The sequence below is a fragment of the Manis javanica genome, chromosome 9 (assembly GCF_040802235.1).
Source record: "Manis javanica isolate MJ-LG chromosome 9, MJ_LKY, whole genome shotgun sequence".
In the NCBI taxonomy this organism is placed as follows: Eukaryota; Metazoa; Chordata; class Mammalia; order Pholidota; family Manidae; genus Manis; species Manis javanica.
Window position 1 is genome coordinate 76,378,010 of NC_133164.1, and position 26,038 is coordinate 76,404,047.

Below are 26,038 nucleotides of genomic sequence, written 5' to 3' on the forward strand. Positions count from 1 at the left end.
GCAGATGATACAGTATTATGCTAACTGGATGACTAGTAAGTATTTTAAAAAAGCTCAGTTTAAAGCAACTCTCAAAGGTACTTAACTGATTCCAAAGGGCATGACATATAACTTAAGGGAACAGACCAAATACTGTTCTTGTATATACCTAGAATCCCGTAGGTAACTGAGAGGATATCCTTGGAAAAAAGTAAAGAAACAAGCAAAACAACTAATAATAAAAATAATCATACTTATATTTTGGATTTTATTTTCATAATTATCTTCCTATAGAAGCAATAATCTGCATTTCTATAACAATACATTTAATATTCTACTCATCAAAGAGCTAGAAAAAAATAAGAATAAAGCACAGATTGCATACACAAATACCATACTCTGCAATGTACAAATTAATTCAATATATTAAATATATTCTGTAGACTGACTTTACTGACTATATTGACTATTAGATGCTGAGCATATTCATGCAGACTTTCACTTTGGTACAAGTGATGATTTGAGTTCTGGAAAACAATTTTTCCTGTTGTAAACAACAAGTTTTCCATGGCTGACTAACCCGTAAGGATAAAGACTGATGTCAGTGGAAAAATAAGGGGGATAAATGCTCTGAACTAGACACCACACAGAACAAGGCTGATTCAAACGCCAGCCGTCCTGCCTTTTAGCTTTTACACATGGGCAGGGGTGTGGAGAGGTCGGGCTTGTGTGAAGCCTCTTGTGGGGAGGTTCAGGTGCACTGCTGCTGGAGTGCACTTGACTCATTCCTCATTTTTGTTTAGTATGTAAGAAAAGAGCAAAAGTAAAACATTGCTCCATGCCTGAAATAGATATGGTCTATGAACAAATTGTCTAAAGTATCTGTTAAATGTGCCAAATCTGTTTAAACAAATTATTTAATGGGCATTAATATAAGACCCCTGAAGTTTCCGACTGGATCTGAAGGGTAGAGCAGCAATGACGAGATCTCTGAAATACTAATGCGTCATACAATACAAATGCCTAAACACAGCTTTACTGACACTGTTCAAAGTTCAGCTCCATACAAATTACTGAAAATGAGCTGCTATGCAACTACTTGAGGAATCAAAATGTTAGTGTTTTGAATCAGACCTTCAGTAAAGATTTCTACACACCCATCCACCCAAACAAGGATGTTCTGCCTATGTTCTCCCAGGGAACCAACTGTGATTAAAGCTGCCTGCAGTGATCTGCACAAGTGTTTGTAGCAAGTCCAGCAAAACTAAGCCCACACTGCACTCACATCAGGTAGGACCCTCTGGAGAGACAGACAGCGAATTCACAGGAAACCACTGCTGATGTTTGGAGCCTCTTTCTGACTAACAGACTGGGAGATGGGTCTAAGTCATACAGAGTGAAAAGGGAAAACTTCAAAAATAACATTTTGGAAATACCAGTATAAAATACTGGCAGCACAGCACTTAAAATATAAGTACAGTAACTCAAAAACAATTTTGCCCTTTCTGCTAAATTTTTGTCATGTACAGCATTTCTCACATCAAGTTACTGTCCTGTTACAACTCTAAATGAACCAGAATTATTTTAGAGGGAAGAAATGTATACGTACACACATTTGATGGAAACATTACCTCTTTGTTAGAATGCATAAAAAAAGGTCCTCAGTTCTCAGCCAAGAGCCAAGTGGGTGTGGAGATAGCCTCTGTAGGTTTTTTAGGTGGGAAAAATCCTCATATTTCAGAAAGAACTGAAGAAATTTACAGAATCACTTTAACATACTACCTTCAAAACTTTCAAAATTACATATAAGTCTTCAAATGCATCTCTTCTTGAGATAATTATATTTTAGGGCTCAAAACAGCTTCCTCTACCAACCTCACCTCTGAAAAGACTTACTAATTTAAATGTACCTAGTAGGGGATAAATTTCCTTTTAAAAGAGAATGAAACAAATGTTTAAATACCATTTTGTTTAACCAGTAAACTTCACTTTTAGCAGCAATTGTTAAATAAAATGCAAAGAAAATTCTCTAACAATAAATTATAAGAGCCTGAGAGAAAAGAATATCTATGCCTATTGTCCCTTTTGTTTAGGATGGAATTTATCTAGAATTTGGCTTGTAATTTTGAAAATCAACTGCATTAAAACATGACAGTACATTTTTGTGTTAATTTCTGCTGGTGTCTTAGAAAAGCTCTCACCATGGTAAGAAAAAAAAAATGCGCCACAGGTAGTGGGTATACAGGGTGATCTGGGGAAATGGTAGCTAAAAATGAGTATTTATTAGCATTCAAAACCAAGACTGCAATGGAGTCTGGGCCCCCCTGACAAGTTCCAAGTCCACGGATGGTGCGTGGGGATTCTTCCCTTCCCTCGTGCGAAGTGAAGCCAGGCCCTAGCAGAGCCCGCCGGCATATTCATCCTCTTCCTCCTCAGCACCGGGAGCAGTGCCTTCAGGCTTGGCCTGTGCTGCTACTGCTGATTTCTTCTTGATTCCCCCTCCTGGTACCACCAAACTCAGGCCCAGCTTGGCATACTGTCAACAACAAAGCTGGTATCAAAAGCTGGTAACCAGGATCTCATACACAACGTCTCAACAACGGTTACCTATAAAAGACAGATCCTAGTTCCCTACATCACAAAAACCAATAGTACCATCTAGATAGGAAAACAACCGTGACAAAATTCAATGCAACAGGAGCCCAACTAGCAAAAATATCAATTAACCTCACATAAGTACAGTAATTCACATAACTGGGACACCTGAGTTAAACAACACTTGTAGTACCTATGAACAAAGAGCTGTTGTATAAATGAAGAGTGTAAGCTAGGGTCAAATTTTAAACATATACAAATTTACAAAAGTCTATGTAAGAATTTGTCTAGAATAAATTTGATACCTCTACATATATCATTATAAAAAAATTAAAGGTATTAAACTGATCTAATACCATGATAAGCTTAAGGCCAAAAGTCAAATGAGTAAGTCAAATGAACAAGTGCTCACAAATCTACTGAAATGGGAAATGCAACAGAAGAGAAACCCACAGTAATGGCTCACTTTCTGTGTAAGGCACCACGTGAGGCCATACTTTGTATACAAAATAATCCACTCTTTGCAACAGGCTGCCAAGACAGGGATCAGATGCTCCATTTTTACAGAAGAGTTACCTGAGGCTTAAAGACAATTAATAACCTGTTAGTTGTCATAGAAGTAGGATTCCAACAAGTCTACTGTGTTATGAAGGCCACTACACAATGGGCCTCTTTCAGACAGTGAGCCTAAGGGAAACTTAATAAACTCAGTAACCTATAGAGGCCAGCAGATGGAAGGAGAAGCTGAGAAACAGGGCAGATTTTAAAAAATACACATATGGTCAACACGGTTAGACAGTAAACCCACATGGCTGACATCCAAACAATCCAAACCTAGAGTGAAGTTCAGTGCAAATGCCAACATCCTTTTTGAGAAGTGGCCTGAGGTGAAAACCAGAGGGAGAAAATCTTACAAGTCCAGGGAAGGAAAATAATCTCACTAGAACCCTCTTCCTTTCAAGAGGAAAGAAGAAAGTTAACCAAAAGGCCACTTACATCATTGTCCATGTACTTGAAAAGTGGTGAGTTGCAGACGTCTGACACTTGCTCTTGATCTTGCTGGTCGTACCCTTCGAGGAGCTGTTCTAGGGCAGCACAGTCTTCACTTCCATTGAACCCTGGAATGCTGCAGCAAGCACAGGTCACATCTCTCCACCTCCTCAACAGATGCTGCTCTGCCAAGGATATCTTTGCCCCTAGTAGATAACTGGCAATGTCTGGGGACATTCTTAATTGTCACATGTGGATAGAGGCCAGGGATGTGGCTACACATCCTACAATACACAGGACAGGCCCGACAACAAACAATTACACAGAACAAACATCAACAGTGCCCAGACGGAGACTCCCCATTTTAGGTATTTCTAACAAGAAGTGATCTTCCTGTAACATATACTCTGAGAACTTTATTTTCCTTCTTTTTTTTTTTAGAAGACAAATACAACAAAATCACTCAGGTCTTTCACTCCCATGGAAGCTCCCAGGAGAAAACACAGGGAAGAACACACAACTTGTAAAACCCTGCTGTAAGAGCTGAAATGATAGTCAAGTGTTCCTATCACTACTAAATTTACTTTAAAAACAATAGTTTTGTGGCCAGGAATATCTTTCTAAGCAGTAATCTTAGATTAAGAAATGGAAATGTTAACACTGCAAGTCAGGACAGCAAGGTCACCATCTTACCTGTAGCTCTCCCTGACACATCTTTCTGCAGCCACGTAGTCATTTCTGTGCAGATGAACTAAGACTTGAGCAATTGTTTTCTACAATGAAAGAGGTAATTATGGTACAGGTGTGTATCTATGTAATAAAGTCAATTTCCTGATATCTGGAAATTTAACTTTCAGAGTCCTGATCTGTATACAGATTAATTTATAAATTCTGCAGTAACTTCCACAGGACATCTGAGGGAAACTATTCCAAAACTGTGTATCTCTAATTCTAATGTGTATACAAACTACCCAAGGGTCTTGTTAAAATGAAGACTGCTATTTATTTAGCTAGGAGCAAGCTTGAGATTCTGCTGTTTCTCCTAGGTTCTCCCGATACCACCCATCTGAGGACCACACTTTCAGTGACAAAGCCTCAGACTGTAACCCCACACATTTTGAAAAGATAATTTCTTTTAAATATCTATATAGACTTAAACTTGAGAAGGAAATAAGGAAATAGAAAAGAGGGGGCATCCATAATTCTACAATTACACTTTGGAATTTTTAAAGAGATATTACCAAAAAAATGAACAAATGAAAACTTTAGATAACAGAAACAATACTATTTATAAGCCAACAAAAGCATTAATAATATTAAAGATATGAGTGAGAAGATCTTATTGGCAAAATAGCTCTTCCTAAAGTGTTTTTCAATCTTTTTCATCTCTATTTTTTGGGTAACTTTTATTGATTCATCTTCAAGTTCACTGACTCTTCAAACTCCATTATTAGATTAAGCCCATTTAATTACTTTTAGACATTACTTTTTCAGTTCTAAAATTCTCATTCAGTTCATTTTTGTAGTTTCTATAAAAGAAAAAAAGATCAGTCCTTCTGTCCATTCATTTCACCTGTGTCTACTTTTACCTCCCGGAGCAGTTAAAACTGCTGCTTCAAAGTCCTAACCTGATGATTCCAACATTGGGTCATCTCTGGGTTGGTGTGAATTATCTTTTCTCTCAACAACTGGACATATTTTCTTGGTTCCATGTTGGATAACTTGAGACTGTATCCTGGACACTGTGAATGTTCTGCTCTATAGATGCTCCTGTAATTGTGAGGAAAGCGTGGATGTCTGCTGCAGGCAGTCGCCACAGAAAGGTACCCACTGCATGTTCTGTCTACTTTGCTGGGTAGTGGCTCTGCACACATGAGTCCTGCAGAGGTGCCCCCTGGATGGTGGTTTCATCTTACATCAGTTCTCAAAGCCTGTGCTCTGCTAACTCTGGGTCTGTCCCACACATGGCACAACTGGAGAGTAAACCCAAGAGTTGTGTGGGCACACATGCTCATGCACGTGCACACAGAGAGACACACACACTCACACACTCTCTCTTTCTCTCTTGCAGGCAAATGCTCTTTCTACCTCTCCTTTCTGGAGTTTTCTCCTTGCTCTCTTAGCTCATCTTCCTAGTCCCTCAGAGCAAAGACAAGAGAGAGAAAAGAGAGGAAAACAATGGAGCCTCCTCTTTCCCCAGTTCATCTGGTTAGAAGATGAGGAAGATGGGTTTGTGGGAATGTTAGCTACTGGAGCCTCTATTGCCCAGCTCCAGGACTGGGGGAGATTCAAGGTAGTGTTGCAAGATAACATAGGGGAAAATGCTGGAACCCAGTCCCGTGCTGGTTGCTTCTCTAAGTGCTTAGCTCCTCCACAGTCCTGCTTTTATGCACTTTTCAGAGTCTGCAGGTAATTGCTTTCTGTATGTTGTCCTAAGGTTTTGTAATCAGCAGGGTAGTCTACAGTGGGTGTATTTCATCTTGGCCAAAAACAGAGGCCCATGAAGTTTTATTTTAAAAAAATACACGAATAGACAAATATCCATGGAATCTAGTCTCAAGTACACAGTTACACCAATATGAAAAACTACCTAATGTAAAGTCAAAAATAAGCACTTTCAAAGCATACCTTATAACATGTTGGGTAATTCTCTATTTCCTTATAAATATTTTTTTCTTTCTGAATAGAGAGTGCTGCCTCATCAAACCTAAAGACAAAACAAAGAACTGTAAAACAAGGCAGTTCTAAATGATCTGTAGCAAAGGCCACTTCTGTACAATACTTGATAGTACAGATTTCAGAGAATTAAAGAGGTTACCAGGCTACAAGAGCAACTGCTCCATAAGCCATGTTTCTATGAGCTCTGCTCATCTGGCTTGTCTTTCAGATGCTCAGCTTGCTCCCTTGGGCATCAAGAAGACAGGTGAAGCAGAAGAACTTAACAATACATTATTTCAAATGGAAAGTTTTAAAGTCTTGTAAGGATCATCCATTAATGAGAATTTATCAAATTCAACAAACTGCTCTGTAAACGTTTGTAAAAAGTAGGAGAGACAATTCCTGATTTAATCACCCCAGATGTCCTTCCTTCCACAGAAAGGCTATCCAGACGCTCTGAGAGCACTGCCTGCCTGCTGAAGACCCCCTTCTCCTGCCCGCTCCTGGCCGTCGCATGCTCCACAGCTGCCTTGAGGAGCCAAAAGCGCAGCAGCGACGAGGCTAGAGAAAGTCTTCCTGTCACCTCTGATCCTCCTTCCTCTTTTCCATCTACTCTCACACATTTCCCTGTTCTCCATCCCACTCCCATGGAAGAAGGACGAGGAAAGTTCCCCCAAATCCTCTGAGGCCCCACTCCCTAACTCCCAATCCCACCACACCCTAACCAGATCCCCCCCTGCCTGTGGAGCTGGGGGACACTCCTACCCACAGGCTGCTTACAAGCACCTAACTTGTGACTGAATAAGTCCTCTCATCCCTCTAGGCAAAAGGGTGCACATAGTTAAGACACAGAGGGAGAAAAGTGTTACTGTGATCCAAACTAAAGATATGAAAATATTATACTGTATTTGTATCTTAACAATTATCTTTTAAAAATAACCGTGCATATACACGGACACACACACGCTTGGTTTAAATCACGTTTGAATTAAATTCAATTTTTTGTGGTCTGTACCCTAATTTACTACCTCATAAATTAAGGCTCTTTGGAGAAATGCATTCTGAATTTTCAAAGATCAACTTGCTAACTTTTGGGAACAAAGTCAGTTTTTAAGTTGGACATGGTAGCCGAATTCTAAGATTATCCCTTCAAGATTCTCTCTCATACACACTCCCTGTATAATCTCCCCTTGAATGTGGGAAAGGCCTCTGAATATGATGGGACTCACTCATGTGAGCAGGATACTCATCACCTGACTCTGAGTGGACTCAAAGAGAGAACGTATGGATGAGCCTGACCTAATCAGGTGAGCCCTTGAAAGGTGAGCAATTAGAAGTGAACACAGATGTGCTCTTGCCAACATTGAAACAGCAGCAAACTCCACGTTGTAAACAACCTCGAGGGCACATGCCAAAGAAAGGCAGGTGCTGCCACAGTTGAGAGGAGCCCCTGGCCAATGGCCAACAAGAAACGCATGTGTACCCTACAGCAGCAAGAAACAGAATCCTGCCGACAACTAGTGAGCCTCGAAGGAGATGGTAGCCCTACCAGACAGCACAGTTTCAGCCTGGTGAGACCTTGAGCAGAGGTCCCAGTTACTCTGTGCCTGGGCTGCTGACCCACAGAACTGTGAGACAGTAAGTGAGTATTGTTTTGAGCTGCTAGGATTATGGGTTTTTGCTATGCAGAAATAGAAAATTAACATGGAAGGATTACATGTACCTATATCATTTGTAATTATAACCACAAGCTTATCACATATCCTGCTTTATAAAATAAATTCCATCAGAACATTCTGTGAACATAATGTCCAGATTATATCATTTTAATGGAAATCGTAGTATTTCAAGCTTTTCATATATTTAATGCTAAAGTCTATATTCTTCACACATGAATTACTTATTTCCTTGGCATAAGAACTGCATTTCCATGTGCTAATAGCTGCTTCGCAAAACAGCCATTCAAGAGAAATACTATATATTTAGATAGGTTTGTAATTCAAATATACCCAGGAAATTATTCATTATCATAATGAAACACAGAGGTACTTAATACTTCTAACAAAGTAGAATGCATCCAGTTTTGCTGAAAAGAGAATAAATTGATTTTATCTTCTGTAATTCAAAAATAAAATGTCAGCCCCAGACAAAAGATGTGCTTATGACAGGAAACTGTCATAGGACCTCACTCAACCCAGCTCTCATTTCCTTCACAATGACTGAAACTCCTCCTCATGCCCCAACAACCCCCTGAACTCCAAAATGTATTTCCATCTATCTATAAAGTTCTCATCACATTGCCAACTAAGCTTATCATCATCGCAGGACATCACAATGGACAGGACACAGTTATGCAAGACAAACCTAGTGATTATCCTCAACTAGAACCTACCCCACATACACACACCCAGTCCTCCCTGTGTTTGGAATTTAGGGACTGTCTCAGCTGACTGGTGAGAGTCCAAGAGAGACTGAGTCTCCGAAGTGGGGAATGGGAAGAGGTGGGGTTGGTTGATTAACATGGATGCCAGGTTCTCCCCCTCACTGGGAACCGCAAACAAAGCTGAGAAGGTGCTCTGAATATGGGTCACTGACAGCCAACAACAGTGTGTCTGTCTGCTCAGCTGCCTCAGAACTTCTGTGGAAGGCACAGGAATCTAAGTCTCACTGTTAAGTCAGATGAACTTGTTGGAAAGGCCTTTACAAGGACGGAACAAGGGCATTGATCTACCACTGACTGATAGCCTCCAAGATGTGATCAAAATGAAATCCCTCACTCCTGAATTACGAATCTCCAAAAATGAGGGAAGAGTAGACTAATATCAATATATTAATAGGGTATTTAATTTTGTGATACTAGGATATAAACTATAGTTAAGTTAGGATTAAATCTTACACTCTCATGTTAATGTAAAAATATCACATATTAACTAAATATAACAAATATAAACTTTGAAATTTCATGTCACATTCTAGAAGATGTTATTCATATAAAGTACAAAATTGCCAACTGTTTTAGCTCTTTTAGGCAATTGATAAACTCAAATCAGATTATAATCAAAGTATGTACTCAAGATATTCAAATATCATATAAATTATCTTAATTACCCATTAGTGTAGATTATCCATGTTTTTGACTCTGTACTACTTAAATTCCTGACAGAAGTAATGCAACATCTGACTTTTAATTCTTTCATACCGCACATAACCAGTGATAGTTTCTAAACTATCAAATTCCTTACTATTCCTTGAATAAATTTAATAAACCTAAATCAATTTTTATACTGGTACATTTTTTTAAATTTCCATGAAATTAATTTTTGTTCAAAACATTGTATACAATTCCATCATTTAAAATGCATTTTTACTAAAAAGAGAAAAAGCAATAAAACAAATGTGCAAAGTAAATAAAAGACTCATTGGCTGCCAAATGTCCACCTTCCAAGCGTATCCACACAGCACTCACTCCTACTCACTCGATTTACACTTCTCCCCCTCACTAACACTGTGAAGAAAACTTAGTACAGGCAGACCTCAGAGATAGATACTGCAGGTTCAGTTCCAGACCTTAGCAATAGCATGAACACTGCAAAAAAGAAGAATCAAATGAATGTTTTGGTTTCCCAGTGCATAAAAAAATCTATGTGTGCACTGTACTGTAGTCTATTAAGTGTGCAACAGCATTATGTCTAAAAAATAATGTGGAGAAAAGGGAAAGGCAACCCTTGTACCCTGTTAGTGGGAATGTAAATTGGTACAGCAACTATGGAAAGCAGTATGGAGGTTTCTTAAAAACACTAAAAATAGAAATACCATACAACAAAGTAATTCAACTTCTAGGTATTTACCTAAAGAAAATAAAATCAATTTGAAAAGAGACATATGCTCCTATGTTTACCACCATATTATTTTGAAAGCTAAGACATGGAAACTTAAGTGTCCAAAAGATTAATGGAATAAAAAGATGTGATACATAGATGCTCATGAGAGATATTAAAGACACCAATAAATGGAATCTATCCCACGCTCATGGATAGGAAGAATTAATATTATCAAAATGGCCATCCTGCCCAAAGCAATTTACAGATTCAATGCAATCCCAATCAAAACACCAATGGTATTTTTCAAGGAACTAAGAGCAAATAATCCTAAAATTCATATGGAACCACAAAAGACCTTGAGTAGCCAAAGTAATCCTGAGAAGGAAGGACAAAGCTGGGGGGATTATGCTCTCTGACTTCAAGCTCTATTACAAAGCCAATGGAATCAGAACAGTTTGGTGCTGGTACATGAACAGACCCCATAGGTCAATGGAACAGAATAGAGAGCTCAGAAATAACCCACACATACATGGTCAATTAATATATGATAAAGGAGCCATGAGTATACGAGAGACACTCTTTTGAATAAATGGTGTTGAGGAAACTGGACAGCTACATGTAAGGGAATGAAACTGGATTACTGTCTAACTCCACACACAAAAGTAAACTCAAAATGTCTTAAAGACCTAAATTTAAGACATGAAACCATAAAGCTCTTATCATCAAACTAAAAAGCTTCTGTACAGCAAAAGATACCATGAACAGAACAAAAAGGCAACCTACAGTATAGAAGAATACATTCATAAACAATTTATTGTTTATGTTAATCCCAATGAAGGGTTAACATCCAGATATATAAAAAACTTATACTACTCAACACCTAAAAAACAACAACAATTAACCAAATTAAAAAATGGGCAGAGGACCTGAACATTTTTCCAAAGAAGAAATACAGATGGCAACAGGCATATGACACGATGTTCCACATAGCTAATAATCAGGGAAATGCAAATCAAAACCATAATGAGGTATCATCTCACACCAGTCAGAAGGGCCATTATCCTAAAGACAAGAACTACCAAGTGTTGGCAAGGATGTGGAGAAAAGCGAACCCTCACACTGTTGGTGGGAATGTCAACTGGTGCAGCCACTGTGGAAAGCAGTATGGAGGTTCCTCAAAATACTAAAAATAGAAATACCATAAAAGCAAATAATTCCACTTACAGGAATTTACGTGAAGAAAACAAAATCCCTGGTTCAAAAAGACAGATGCCCTCCTATGTTTATTGCCACATTAAAATTACCAAGGTATGGATGCTACCTAAGTGTCCACCAATAGATGAATGGATAAAGAAGATGTGGTACAAATATAAAATGGAATATATTATTTGGCAATAAAAAATGAAATCTTGTCATTTGTGACAACATGTATGGACCTAGAGACTATTAGGCTAAGTGAAATAAGCCAGGAGGACAAAGACAAATACCATACAATTTCACTTATTTGTGGACAATAAAAACAAAACAAAACAAAATTAACAAAACAGCACTAGACTCACATACAATAAGAAGTGACTTCTGGTTACCATGGGGAAGGGGCTGAAGTGAGGTGGGGGAGAAGTGAGGGAGATAAAGGAGCATAAAAATTCTCAATCATAATATAAATTGGTCACCGGAATGGTAGTATAGCATGGAGAATACAGCCAATGATTCTGTAACATCTTCCTATGTTGACAGATAGTAACTACACTAGTGGGGATGAGGATTTAATAATATGGGCAACTGCTGAGTCACTGTATTGTATACTTGAAAACAATGTAAGATTGTATATCGACTATACTTAAATTTTTAAAAAAAAGAACTAAAGCAATTGTACATAAAAAACCTTAAAGAATCCACTCGAAAACTACTAGATTAATATCTTAATTCAGCAAAGTAGCAAGATACAAAATTAATACACAGAAATCTGTTGCATTCCTATTCACTAATGATGAACTAGCAGAAGGAGAAATCAGGAAAACAATTCCATTCACAATTGCATCAAAAAGAATAAAACGCCTACGAATAAGCCTAATCAGGATGTGAAAGATCTATACTCTGAAAACTACAAGACACTCATGAGAGAAATTAAAGAAATTAAAGAAGACACCAATAAATGGAAACACATCTTGTGCTCATGGACAGGAAGAATTAATTGTCAAAATGGCCATCCTGCCTAAAGCAATCTACACATTCAATGCAATCCTCATCAAAATACCAACAGCATTCTTCAACGAACCAGAGAAAAAAGTTCTAAAATTCATATGGAACCACAAAAGACCCCAAATAAAGCAGTCCTGAGAAGGAAAAATAAAGTGAGGGGGATTATGCTCCCTGACTTCAAGCTCTACTACAAAGCCACAGTAATCAAGACAATTTGGTAATGGCACAAGAACAGACTCATAGACCAATGCAACAGATTAGACAGCTCAGATATAAACCCAAGCATATATGGTCAATTAATATACAATAAAGGAGCCAAGGATATACAATTGGAAAATGACAGCATCTTCAACAACTGGTGTTGGCAAAACTGGACAGCTACATGCAAGAGAATGAAAGTGGATTATTGTTTAACCCCATAAACAAAGGTAAACTCAAAATGGATCAAAGACATGAATATAAGTCATGAAACCATAAAATTCTTAGGAGAAAACATAGGCAAAAATCTCTTGAATATAAACATGAGCAACTTTTTTCTAAACACATCTCCTTGGGCAAGGGAAATAAAAGCAAAAATGAACAAATGAGACTACATCAAGCTAAAAATCTTCTGTATAGCAAAGGACACCATCAGCAGAACAAAAAGGCATCCTACAGTATGGGAGAATATATTTGTAATCCGACAAGGGGTTAACATTCAAAATATATAAAGAACTCACATGCCTCAACACCCAAACGGCAAAAAACCCTATTAAAAAATGGGTGAAGGATATGAACAGATACTTCTCCAAAGAAGAAATTCAGATGGCCAACAGGCACATGAAAAGATGCTCCACATCGCCAATTATTAGGGAAATGCAAATTAAAACCACAATGAGATCACCTCACACCAGTTAGGATGGCCAACATCCAAAAGACTAGGAACAACAAATGCTGGCGAGGATGCGGAGAAAGGGGAACCCTCCTACACTGCTGTAAATGTAAACTAGTTCAACCATTAGTGGAAAGCAATATGGAGGTTCCTCAAAAAACTAAAAATAGAAATGCCATTTGACCCAGGAATTCCACTCCTAGGAATTTACCCAAAGAAAACAACTTCTCAGATTCAAAAAGACATATGCACCCCTATATTTATCGCAGCACTATTTACAATAGCCAAGATATGGAAGCAACCTAAGTGTCCAACAGTAGATGAATGGATAAAAAAGATGTGGTACATACACACAACGGAATACTATTCAGCCATAAGAAAGAAACAAATCCTATCATTTGCAACAACATGGATGGAGCTAGAAAGTATTATGCTCAGTGAAATAAGTCAGGCAGAGAAAGACAAATACCAAATGATTTCCCTCATTTGTGGAGTACAACAATGAAGCAAAACTGAAGGAACAAAACAGCATCAGACTCACAGACTCCAAGAAGGGACTAGTGGTTACCAAAAGGGAAGGGTGTGGAACGGCGGGTTGGGAGGGAGGGAGATGGGGATTGAGGGGTATTATCTTTAGTACACATGGTGTGGGGGGTCACAGGGAAGACAGTGTAGCACAGAGAAGGCAAACAGTGAATCTGTGGCATCTTACTACACTGATGGACAGTGACTGCATTGGGGTATGGGTGGGGTCTTGATAATATAGGAAATGTAGTAACCACATTGTTTTCTCATATGAAACCTTCATAAGAGTGTATATCAATGATACCTTAATTAAAAAAAAAAGAACTGTAGCAAAAAGAAGAATAGTAAGTATATTCAACAGAATTAGCCATAAAAAGAATGAAAGTTTGCCATCTTCAACAACATGAATGGTCCTAGAAGGTATTATGTTAAGTGAAATAAGAAAGAGTGAGACATACGCTGCATGATTTCACTTATATGTGGAATCTAAAAAAAAACAAAACAAACAAACAAGACAGAAATAGACTAATAAGTACAATTGGTTGTTGCCACAGGGAGTGGTGGGGGTGGGGAGGATGGGTGAAATAGGTAAAGCAGTAATAACAAACCAAATGCAATTAACATATATACCGGTTTTTATTGCCAAAAATGCTAACCACCATCTGAGCTTTCAGCATATTGTAATCACTGATGACAGATCACTATGACAAATATAATAATGAAAAAGAATGAAATATTGTGAGAATTACCAAAATGCAACAGAGGCACAAAGTAAGCAAATGCTATTAGAAAAAAGGCTCGACAGAGTTGCTCTACAGAGGGTTGCCACAAACCTTCAATTTTTAAGTGTGTAGTATCTGTGAGTGCAATAAAGTGAAACACAATGAAACAAGGTGTGCCTATACACAGACATACATGAACACAGTTGTGTAAAACTTACCTGCGCCCTCGTACTAGCAGTCTGGAGGCTTTTCCCAGTAACTCAACTGCCTGTCGTAAGCGTTCCTCATTCTGAGGGAATCAAAAGGAGAGCTGGCTGCTTTAATGTAGGAACCTTTTCCACCCCCAATTATTATTTGTTAAAAAAGTAATGCACTCAGCCAAGGGAGGGGGACACCATAGCTGCTTATTAATTCTATTATTTTTCTAATACCAAAAATAGAGCTCAACTGTGAGCACTGTAATGTTCAAAAAACTACCTGCTGCACTTCTCTGTTCTATACATTATGAATCTAAACATTCTAAGTATACATAAAGAAAAAAAAATCCAAACTTACTTCAAACACATTAGCTGTTTGTTGATACAACTGTACAGCCTTTTCTGGATCTACATTTTCTATAAGCCTAAATCAGACAAGAAAATGTGACTTACTTGAGAAACAGAAAAATTGTTTTTCAAAGGACATTATTAAAGCAAAAAAATAATGACTCTATGCAGAGACTCATGTTCTGCGCACTCACTTTCCAGCACGCTCCAAAGCCATGGCCGCTGTGTCTGGGGTGCCGTTTTCCAGATACATCGTGCTGGCTTTCTCAATCAGCTGAACCGCTTCTGGTAGTTTCTGCATCTCCTTTGGGTAAAAGTTACATCATAGATCAGTAAATGCATCAACTTAAGAGACACAGAGTTAACAATCAGAAATTCAATTGTTTTATCCCTAATTCATGAAAATAAGTGATTCAAAATGTCGGACACAGTAAACACATTTAAATTCAAATGCCTTCACATGGTTACTTTCCCCATCAAGTAAATGGCTTCATTTAGCCAAACCAAAAATGCATCAATTAATTTCTACACAGAGCCCATCATCATGTCAGTGTTTCATGGAAACTATACAAATAGCAGAAACCAAAACACGTGCTCTTTACTGTTTCTTAAACATTTACAATTGTTGAAACATTTTCTCAATCCCTATTTTAAATAAGGCCTATGCCAAAGGTTGAAAACTGGTAGCGCTTAAAAAAGGGCTGTATCTCATTTCTAAGTGTGTCTTGCTTGTATTTTAAAATCAGATACTCTCACAAAAGTTCTGTTTTATGGCTTCCTATTTGATAAAAACATCAAAAGAAATGGCATCAGCAGGTTCGCATTCCCACATGGCAACAGTGGACCAGGGCTGAGCAGCAGCTGTCCCCTGGAGGCATACCATCTCCTGAATGTGACCGGGTTTCTCCCCACCTACTGCTCCTTCATTTCAGTGCCTTTCCTATACCCTCAGTTCATCTGAATTTTTGACCCTGTTCCACACTGAGTGCCATCAACAAAATAGATCTGTATCCTGCTACTGAACAATAGTCTCAGTATTCTATGGTCTTTATATCTAATATCTACAAGCCAAACTCATTTTATTAAAAACTGAAAAAAAAAACATACAAAAGCTAGTTTATAGGCATGATCTACTTAGGGTTGACATGCTATGTCTCAAAGTAGGTGCCACACTGACATCTCAGGGGTTGTTTTCAAATCTACCTGTTAAGTCCCTCACTTGGTTGACAAATTCTTTAGGATACAAAACTTGCTGGTCTTATTCTTACCAACTTCAAAATATAACTTTTAAATTATTTAGCTATGGAGCTAAATAATAAAATAGACTGAAAGATACTGTACAAAATAAAGCTGCTACTGTAATCAAGTGCAGTTACATCAGTTAATATGTCCTCAAACCTGGGTGAAAAAACCCTTTATTGTTATAGAAACCAAAGGTCAAAAAGAATCAAGAATCTAGAGTATATGATGAGTGATATTTGAGAGGAAAGGGAACTAAGTCAATCTGTTTCACTCCCTTTTGTCCTGAGGGTGACTTTGGCTTTATAGATTTCTTCCCCCAATTCACTTATCCATGAATTAAATATATACTGAGCAACTACAACATGCAAAACATTTGGGGAGATAAAAAAAAAAAGTACTGTCCTTCCTGAGTTTTACCTTCAAAGACAAGACATAGAGCAGTAACTACAATAAAAGGGCAGTATGATGTAAGCACCATAGAAGTATTACGTTTAAAAATTATTATGTGTATCTCCCTACTTTTTGCACCAAATCAAGAGTGACTGTGAATAAGAGGCCCAATGACAATACTGGTAACTCTCTATAAAAAATGATGAGTTTAAAAGTTAAACTATTTCATACTCTTCACTGTGCTCCTCATAACACAAAATCATGAAGAAGAAAATAGAATTATGCCTATTTTTGGTAGCTTATGTGACCTGGCAAACTTACCGCTTCTGGGGAGCAAACAGGATATGAAATCCTAACAGCTGTAACATGGCAAAGCCAGAGGTTGAGCCAACAAGTTCCTGTGTCTTCTTCCCTGTGCCTTCATCTACAACGGCCACTTCCTAAATCTCACTGGGGGATGAATGTGAAGGTCTGCATGACAAATGGGTGGAAATTTTAGCCCACAAAATTAACTGTGGACTATGTGGCTCAGGACTCCTAAAGCAGCTGGGGACTGACTATCCAAAAGCATTTAATTTAAGCTCAACAGCATGCCAGAAAGCATTTTCTTCTTTTTCCCTATCATTAGGTTGTTCTCCTTCCTTCAAACCAGTGCCTTTAAAATGCTCAAATTAAGCAGATACTAGAGTTACGGCAATGATGCCTGAATAATAACTTTTGATGACAATTCAACTAAGCACAGCACAATATATGCTGAGGTTGTGAGGATCATGCATTGTAGTGTTCTGGTATTTCTGGACAAAGACAGTGTATCCTAATAATAGGCACAAAGTACACCAAGACTGCAAGAGCCACCTGAGAGCTTCCTCATTCTCAGGGGAAACTGAGACAGGAGGAAGTCAGGGCAGACAGCTGGCTCCATCAGCTGTAAAAGAAATTCTAGTTGCTAAGGAATTACTGCTGATAACCTGACTTGTATCATCAATATAAATGTGGTTACATGTTTCAACTAGGAAAGCTTTATTACAATGGCTATGTAACACTTTATTATAATATCAACAGTTTCCTGTTATTAAAAATTGAGATAATTGTCATTTTTTTCTTAATGTGGCAGTAAATATCCTTATGCATAAATCTTTGCTATCTCTCTACTTCTTTATAATAGAGTCACAGAACTGGAATTCATGGGTCAAAGGCTATGAAAATTCTTGAAGTATTTGATATATATTATGAAAGTATTTTTTAAAATAATATTAGAAAATCTGCATAGAAAGTTATATGTAAACAGGAAGGTACAAAACTGTGTGTAGAGCCTTAATCTCAGTTTTGTGTGCGTGCATATACATATATAGAAAAATACCAGAAGGAAAAAAACTAAACATATAAAGTTATTACTAACATCTTAAAATCTTTCCAGTGTTTCTAAGTGTTCTACAATAAGTGTGTATTCACTTAAAAAAGAAAAACAGTAAAGTTGGGATTATAAATCACAGAAACTAAAAACAAAAGCTTTACTAAATCTTACAACAAAGCTTTATAATAAATAAATAATTCAAAACAGCTTGTACCATATTATAAGAGAACATAAAAATGGAAAGGAAAACGTTCTATTTCAATTGCCACTTGACATACTTTGAGAGTCAGTGTCATAAAATAACATGTTTTGTCTCACCACAGTAGGATATTAATTCCCAACCTGCTTTTAAGAAGTATGAATAGCAGCTTAGGCACATTAGCCAAAATACTCCATTTAATAAGAATCAGAGTTAAATAACAATAGCTTAGTCTAAGGTTCTCCTCAATACCAACTGATACTCATAAAACTACCAAAAATCTCTTCTTTCTATATAACCCATGGATAGTAAAAAATATATACTTGTGAATTTTTACTACATGAAGATATCCTGAAGTTCTCAAAAGCAAAGAACTCTCCCACATAGCTCTTTTTTTAGCAACACACTAATTACAAAGCTTAGGACCTTGTTGCTCCTAGTTCCCTCTAAAACATCCTCTCCTAAATTTCACATATGAAACTCCCTATCTTAAGATAAACAGAAGGTACTTTATGGGTCCAATTAGCATTACTTTGGACAAGAAATTTTAGCATCTCCACCTTAGCAAGGAGACTTTTCAACCTCAACACAGATTTAACACTTTGTAGTTAATTCATTTCAACTACAGAAGAGTTATGACACAACATTACTGACCTTCAACATCATGCCAGCTTGCTCATAAGCTCTGCAAAGAGAATATAATTTCTCAGATGAGATATTAATGAAATAAGGGGAGGAGCAACTTTCTACCACAAATATGAGAAGTTATGTCAATTAAAACCGGCTCAGGCACTACTTATTACTTTAGGCTTTTATTACCATACAATTTTTTCCTTCACTTTCACGGGCAAGAATGCATAGGATACAAGGCATAGGAGCCAAAAAGGATGTTATTTTGCAGATGTAAAAGATTAAGTAAAGCTCAGAAAGGTTAAATGATTTTACATTTAACAAACGTACATCCAAGTTTTGAAACAAGCACTCTCTATAAAGGCAGGAGAAAGCTTGCTGCTTCCCTCCACAAGCACTATAACTATCAAGAAGAGGGAAAAAGAGCATCTAACCCACTTGTTTTTTCTAGGTTACTGAACAAATAGTCCTAAAAATATTATGGTGAACACTGTATTTTAATTAGGAGTGACTTCATTTTTAATGTTCAAGTTCAGGTTGAACCAAATGCAAATGACTATTTTACTTAAATCCATACAAAATAATTCACTATTTATAAATTTATAACTTAAGAAAAATCTCCTGGCCTATGGAAAAAACATTTAAAACATAATAATCTGCAAATACATGGAAATGTGGAGACTACTTACTTGGCAGCATGAAAAAGACTGAATGCATGTAACAAAGTCAAAATTAAGGAAAAAAAGCAAATCAACAGTTCCTAAAAAATACTATTTAAAAACAGTGTTAACTAAGTCATCGCCCCAGTTGTTTCCAAAAGACAAATCCTATGATCACATAAAGAAGAAATAATATAATGCCTATCGGTGTCCCTTAAAACTACAATTTACAAAAACACTGACAAAACCAAAGTTTTAAGCTATTTCCATTATGCATCAATCTGAAGAGTTTTACTAAAATGAAGGTTATTATAACCATAATTTGCAACTGGGGCAAAAATATACAGTTTTTAGTTTTTTAAGTTTTAAAATACCTCAGGAAAATTGTTTTAAACTACTTAAAAACCATATTTCATACACTTAAGAGAGACTATATTTTTAAAATACTTATATTACAGTTTATACATTTTCAGGACTGTGCTACTGCTTCATTCTTCAGCACCTGTCTATATATTTCCCTCACTTCATCCCAAGTAAAACCATCATTAAGCAAATTCAGTAACAAAAGAAATAAACTCAAATACAGCTCTGCAAACAGCATAGACCTTATAATAAAAAGTCTGTAAATGCTTCTTCAGAGTTTAAAAATGGGTGATTTTGTAACCATTTTTTAAATTTAATAGCATTGTGCCTCCACATGTAGCAAATTCATAACAAAATAATCAATTTTTATCAAAATCATTAAATTGTTTAACTGATTTGTAAAGGCTGAAAAAGATACGCCCTATTATTCTCATGAGCAACAGCTTCTCTCAGACAGGCATCTTTTGCTTGCTCATACTGTTTGGCATTTTTAAAAGCAACAGCTGAAACAATAAAAAAAAAAAGAGACTGTCTATCTCCATCATTAAAAAACCTCAAATAAATTACTACCAAAATCTGCATGAAGTGTGAAGTATTAGAAAATAAACTTATTTTAAGCAAATATTTAGGAAGTTCATAAAACTGTAAAATATTTCAGTTGGCCCTTGGACAACATGGAGTAGGGGTACCAGCAGTCAAAAATCTGAGTATAACTTTTGACTCCCCAAAAACCTAATTATTAATAGCCTACCAGAGCCTTATCAATAACATAAACAGTTGATGACCACATATTTTGTATGCTATGTGTATTATATAATATATTTTTACAATAAAATAAGCTATAGAAAAATTTGATTTTGGGATTACTGCAAATCTCCAAAAATATTTCCAATATGTTCACTGAAAAACACCCACACTTAAGTAGACCCACACAGTTCAAACTCATGTTGTCCAAGTGTCAACTGTACTTTTTTCCAAGCAACTTTCTTACATTTCTGACTATCAATAACTTAGAAGTAATTTCAAATGTTGGGTTTGGGTTTCATTAACTGTATACTGTGGGCAATAAATCAGTGTTACTTCCTCTCAAAACCAAATCTTTCTAACAACATCTAAACTTTGAGATACTAAGATCACATGAGTCAAACAAGTACTCCTCACAAAAGACAGTACCTTACTTCACCAGTTCTACCTTTAATAATAAAAACAGTGCTTTTGTTATACCATAGTCTATCTTTTGAATTATTTAGAAACCAAAGACCAGTAAATACATTAAGTATTTTTAATAAATCTTTTTTAGTGCAAAGTTTAAAAATAAATGTCTAAAAAACTTACAGTGCTTTAAAAAAAATATATATTTTACACTGTTTAGGTGAAAAAGACATCTCACTGTCCAAAGAGCTAAAATATATTGCTCACTATTGTAAAAGTGTCATCATCAGAGAAAAACAATTAGGAGTAGCCCTAAAATATGATCTTACAGATTTTGGAAAACTTACCAAGGGTTGCTAATAAATAGGTGAAAAGGATACTGCTTTAAGAAAACATTATTTGTTAAAAACACAATCTTAAAGTTCTCTTTAATGAAATGTTGAAAGTAAACAAACTATTGAAATTATTTTCATTCCTGGATTTCTACACTTTGCTTTTCAAAAAATTTATTCTAGTGTTAAATGTAATTTGCATAATCCCTTAAATAAAATAAACAAAGAATGCTTTAATGAGAACATCTGTCCTGAATTATTATTTTTGAAAGCAGCACATGGTCTCAGATGCATATAAAACCTATCTGTGTTCAATTTCCCTCAAAGAGATTTGCAAATGCTGTGTCCTCCAATTACAAAGTGTTCTTATCTGAGGCATCCAAAAATCCGTTTGAACTTTGGATAATTTTCCTTTTAAATATGGCAAGTAATCTGTATAATGCAACAGAATTTACTCAGAATTTAAATAAAAATGTTAAGGACTCATTTCTTGTCATTTCTTTTACTATCTAGACAATAAATCCAGCATTATTCCAATCAGTTTCAATTTACCCTATTTCTTTTTTTCTTTGATGATATACTGAGACTAGAGTTTGCCAAAAGCACATTACCTACGGGATCTCTATGCTAGGCTAACTTTACCAGAACTACCACTGAAACCAACTGTAAAATGTGTTCAGGCTACTTCAAAATTGTGTTATGTTTTATATCCAAAACAATGACAGATATGCTAAAAGACATATTTTCACAATTAAAAACCCTAAATTTTTAGTAAAGTCCCTGTCTGGGGCGTATTTCAGATCATTTTTATCTTATATACAGATAAATTATTACTCTATATATATATATATCTTAACATTTATCAGTGTATCTCTAAGAGTGGCTCGTAACAAAAATGTGCCAAGCACACACATGATTTGCAGATTATAAAGCTAAATTTTTTAAAAAGTTGACAGAAAATTCTTATTCAGTAATAGGAAGTATCATAGAGGGATAAGGCAAAACTCCTGGAAGTAGTATGCAACTCAAGTTCAAGAATATATAAACATGTTAAAATCCCACAGCTGCCTACCCTACCCATCTCTGCTATCACAAAAAGGGTAGAGGTACCTAGGTCTGTAAGTCATCAACACATCTGAAAATAGCAAGTGGAAAAAAACTCAAGGGTTTGGGTAGAATTTATTTTTTTGTTTTCAGTGTTAGAAGCTTACAGATGCATTAAGCTTAAGTATTATGCTGATAGGAAGTTATCAGCCTACTTTAAGATTATATATTAGAGAGACAGGGTTACAGTTACACGTACCTGCTTTTCCATATTCAGAAGCGGCGCTATCATAGTCTGGCTTCCATTTTAAAAAACCAGTTTTTAGGCTAATGAAAAGAGGACACATTTAACAGAATTACCAGCCATATTCATAAGTCAGAACCTGCTTATAAGGACCTTATAGGTCATACAAAAGTAGAGGGAACCATCAGGTACAAAGTCCCCATGTCACCCACCTCCACCCAAACTTATTTACAATTAAATAAACCCCACCATTCTCCATTCCACTATCATAGAAATGGTTTTCCTCCTTTGGAAATGTCTGTATAACATCCAAATACAGCTGACAGTCTCGGTGCATGTTCCCCAACACGGCATTACTAGTAAACGTGCTAGAAATATAAACTGTGGAGCCCTGCCCCAGGCTTATTGTACCAGAAACTCTGTGGAGGCAGCAGCAATACAGGTGTAACAACCCCAGAGAGGCATTACAGCTGGAGACCCTCTGAGGCACAGCACCCACCAAGCACTTGGATCCCTGAGACTGAAGTGCAGGAGAGGCTAGGGTATTAACTGCAGTCATCAACATATGCCACACCAAGAGCCCAGTTAAGATCCGCTATGGAGACAGTAGAGAGAGGGCAGAGAGACTACGGAACACACACACAGAACAACAGAGGGCATAAGCAAAAAAAGGCTAAGAATCAACCACAGGGAACAGCAAAGATAACCAGAAAGACAAAGATGTTCTGAAAACAAGAAAAGCTGATTTTCAGGAGTACTGGCTTCTCAGATGTCAAACCAAAGGACAATCAATTTTGAGTTCTTATCTTACTTGCCCTTTCTGCATACTGTATTTCCTTTTTTATTTTAAAGTAAGTTCAGACTTTCAGTTTAAACTGTCAAACTTGGGTGTAAGAACTGCTAAATAAATACCACCTTAAGGTCTAAATTTCAACACAGTTAGTGAATACCGCTTGCATATTATGTTGTTGGCTTCCAAGGAATCAGGGGAGTACCTTAACTGAGAGATGGGGAATCCCCACGAGCCCTCAGAAATACACCTTCATTTTGTGATAGCTGTGTGAAATCCCTAGAGGCTGTAACTTAAGGAACACTTTTTTGCCAATCAAGTGTAATTAACATTTGTGTTTATGTATATACTGTTAGGAGATTCAAATTTGTGAACATTTTTTTCAAGCTAATCAAGAATAATATTGCTCAGAAAAATAAAATCCTTAAATTGCAGCCTATCTATTCTAATCCTCAAAACTGAGGACATATTGCTATAAAGCAAAATTCTAATCCCCCACTCCACCCCAAAGTGCTCATTATATTTTGTGTATTTACATAATTTTTAAAATCCCACCAAAAACACCAAAAAGTGAATCATTTAATTGCCTAATGCGCTACACACGGAAAGACCTAGAGATTAAAAATATAGCAAATCATCCACAGAAAACTAGATACCTCTAATTAGGAAGAGAGAAGGCACTCTGGTTAATTTAGGTGTAAGGGCTCTCTACCTGTTTCTGCTTTTGATTATTTTTATCAAGAGTCAACAAGGAAATTCTGTTGAGGCTAACAGTTTGGTCAATTTCGACAAGACCAAAAACTGCAGTACTAAGGGGATTAATTATAATTACAAAACTACGTGGCAGTATTGAACCATATAGCATTAGAAAACAGAGAAAAATCGTATTTTCCCTAAGCTGCTGGCCCATTTCTCCTGCCACCTACTGGTAACTCTATCTAGAGGCATTTAAGACAAGTTCAAGCCTGAATCTCAACACCTTCCTGGCCTGTCCATCATGTTCATTCATCTATGTCCCCCTTCTTAACTGAAGGACTCTCTCTCTCTCTCTCTCTCCTCTGCTCCATCTCCCAAGTTAGAAACCTAGGAGTCAAGCCTTTCCCTCCATATTCAGTCAAGTCATTAAAGCTGCTCAACTCTATTTTTCAGGCCCTGCTCAGAAATCACCTCTGTGATTTCCCCGGGTAGAATGACCTTCTCCCTTTGTTACCAAAGCACACTTAACACAGTTTTACTATGGTCCTTAGTACACGCACTATTCTAATAATACTTTGGTGCTTGCTCCCAATAGAAAGCAATACTGTGGGCACTTCCTGCGCTAAAAGAGCCCCAGTACACTGCCTGTAAGTAATGTGGAACAACAGAAAGACCTTGACCTTTTCCGCTGTTCAAAAACTGGCTCTGCCATTTATCAACTGTGCAGCCTTGGGCAAGTCCTTATGAGGCTTCTCTAAGCCTCTTCTGGAAAACGAGAATCAGGAAAGCTACAAGGATCTCGGATTAGACACAGTGGACAGAGTTACCTAACAAACGGCTCAATGCAGTTTTCATTATGTATAGTTGACAGATAAAATTCGTTGGAGTAATGAACCTGAAAAGGAGGGGAATGTCCAAAGGACTGAGTTGGTAGAAGCGGCTCAGTCCCTCAAGTATTTGTTGGGTGCCTCATAGGCACCATATCAGAAACTGGCAGAACACACACACAAAATGACTGTCAGTTTTTGCCCCAAGAACCATATAATGGGGCATGACAAGGGGACACCGAGCAGTTTTCAGGATAAATCTGTAGTTCCTTTCCTAACACAAAGGAATCTTTTAAAGCAGCGGTTCTCAACAGGGCTATTTTATCCCCAGAAGACAGTTTTGATTGTGGCAAACAGGGAGGATTGCTGCCTGCTGCTACTGGCATCCGGTCGGCCAAGAAAGCTGCCAAACACGCTATAACACACAGAACAGCGCCAGGACAACGAACCACCCAAACCCAGATCCTGACCCAGACCCAGACCCAGAACAGTCCCAGTTCCAGGCTGAGCCACTCCATTTAGAGTAGAAGCAGCGGAGGCTGCCCGGAACTCCAAAGGAAGCTCGCGGCTTCCGGCAGCTGACTGGCCACACGCTTCCGGGGGCCCCATGGCCCGGCCCAGCCCGGCCCGGCTGGCAGCCCCGGGAGGCCGCCGCCAGCTAGCTCTCACTAACCCCCTGCTGCGTACAAAGCATCAGCCGGGAAGGGCGCGCGTCCAGCGCCCCGACCGAGGTCCACGTTACAGCCTCTCACTTACTATTTCTCTGCTTTGGCGAGGTGCTCCAGCCCCTCATTTATCTTTTGAGCCGCCATCGTCACAGCCAGGTCCCTGACGTGGAGGGCCAGAGCCCGGCTGAGTAGGCGTGAAAACACCGAGGAGAAAACCGGAACGTGGGATAGCCCGAAGGTTACGGAGGCCTACAAGGCTCAAATTTAGTACCGCAAAGCCTGGTCGGGAGACGGTCGCCGCGCAGCGTGCGCAGACACCGCGCAGGAGCAGAGTGCCCGCGCTTGTCCGACTCGTGGGCTTCTAAGCGCAGGCGCGGTTGGATCCTGAGGGTGATTAGTTCATTTATTCGGCGGTTCAGATGTGTGTTAGGCACTGTACTAAGCACCGGAAAGTGAGAAGGGAGTACAACAGACAAAAAAGAGAGAGAGAGAGAAAAAAAAACCTTCGTGAAGCTTTGCTTTCCCATTCATGTGAAAACA

The 26,038-nt window shown here is 37.6% G+C and overlaps 1 protein-coding gene across 2 annotated transcripts; it reads right to left on the reverse strand.

The window, feature by feature from the left end:
* Positions 1-227: 227 nt before the first annotated feature.
* NAPG (NSF attachment protein gamma) lies at positions 228-25,814 on the reverse strand. 2 transcript variants are annotated; one of them, XM_017656509.3, is made up of 12 exons: positions 25,587-25,814; positions 22,533-22,600; positions 20,164-20,248; positions 19,413-19,430; positions 18,748-18,778; positions 15,103-15,212; positions 14,919-14,985; positions 14,582-14,652; positions 6,193-6,271; positions 4,258-4,337; positions 3,571-3,700; positions 228-2,515 (listed from the first exon to the last, which is right to left on the reverse strand). In XM_017656509.3, the coding sequence occupies exons 1-12, from the start codon at positions 25,640-25,642 to the stop codon at positions 2,375-2,377; spliced, it is 936 nt and encodes a 311-aa protein (XP_017511998.1). In that variant the 5' UTR covers positions 25,643-25,814; the 3' UTR covers positions 228-2,374. The 2 variants fall into 2 exon arrangements, with proteins under 2 accessions (XP_017511998.1, XP_073068910.1); XM_073212809.1 differs by lacking the exon at positions 22,533-22,600.
* Positions 25,815-26,038: the final 224 nt, after the last annotated feature.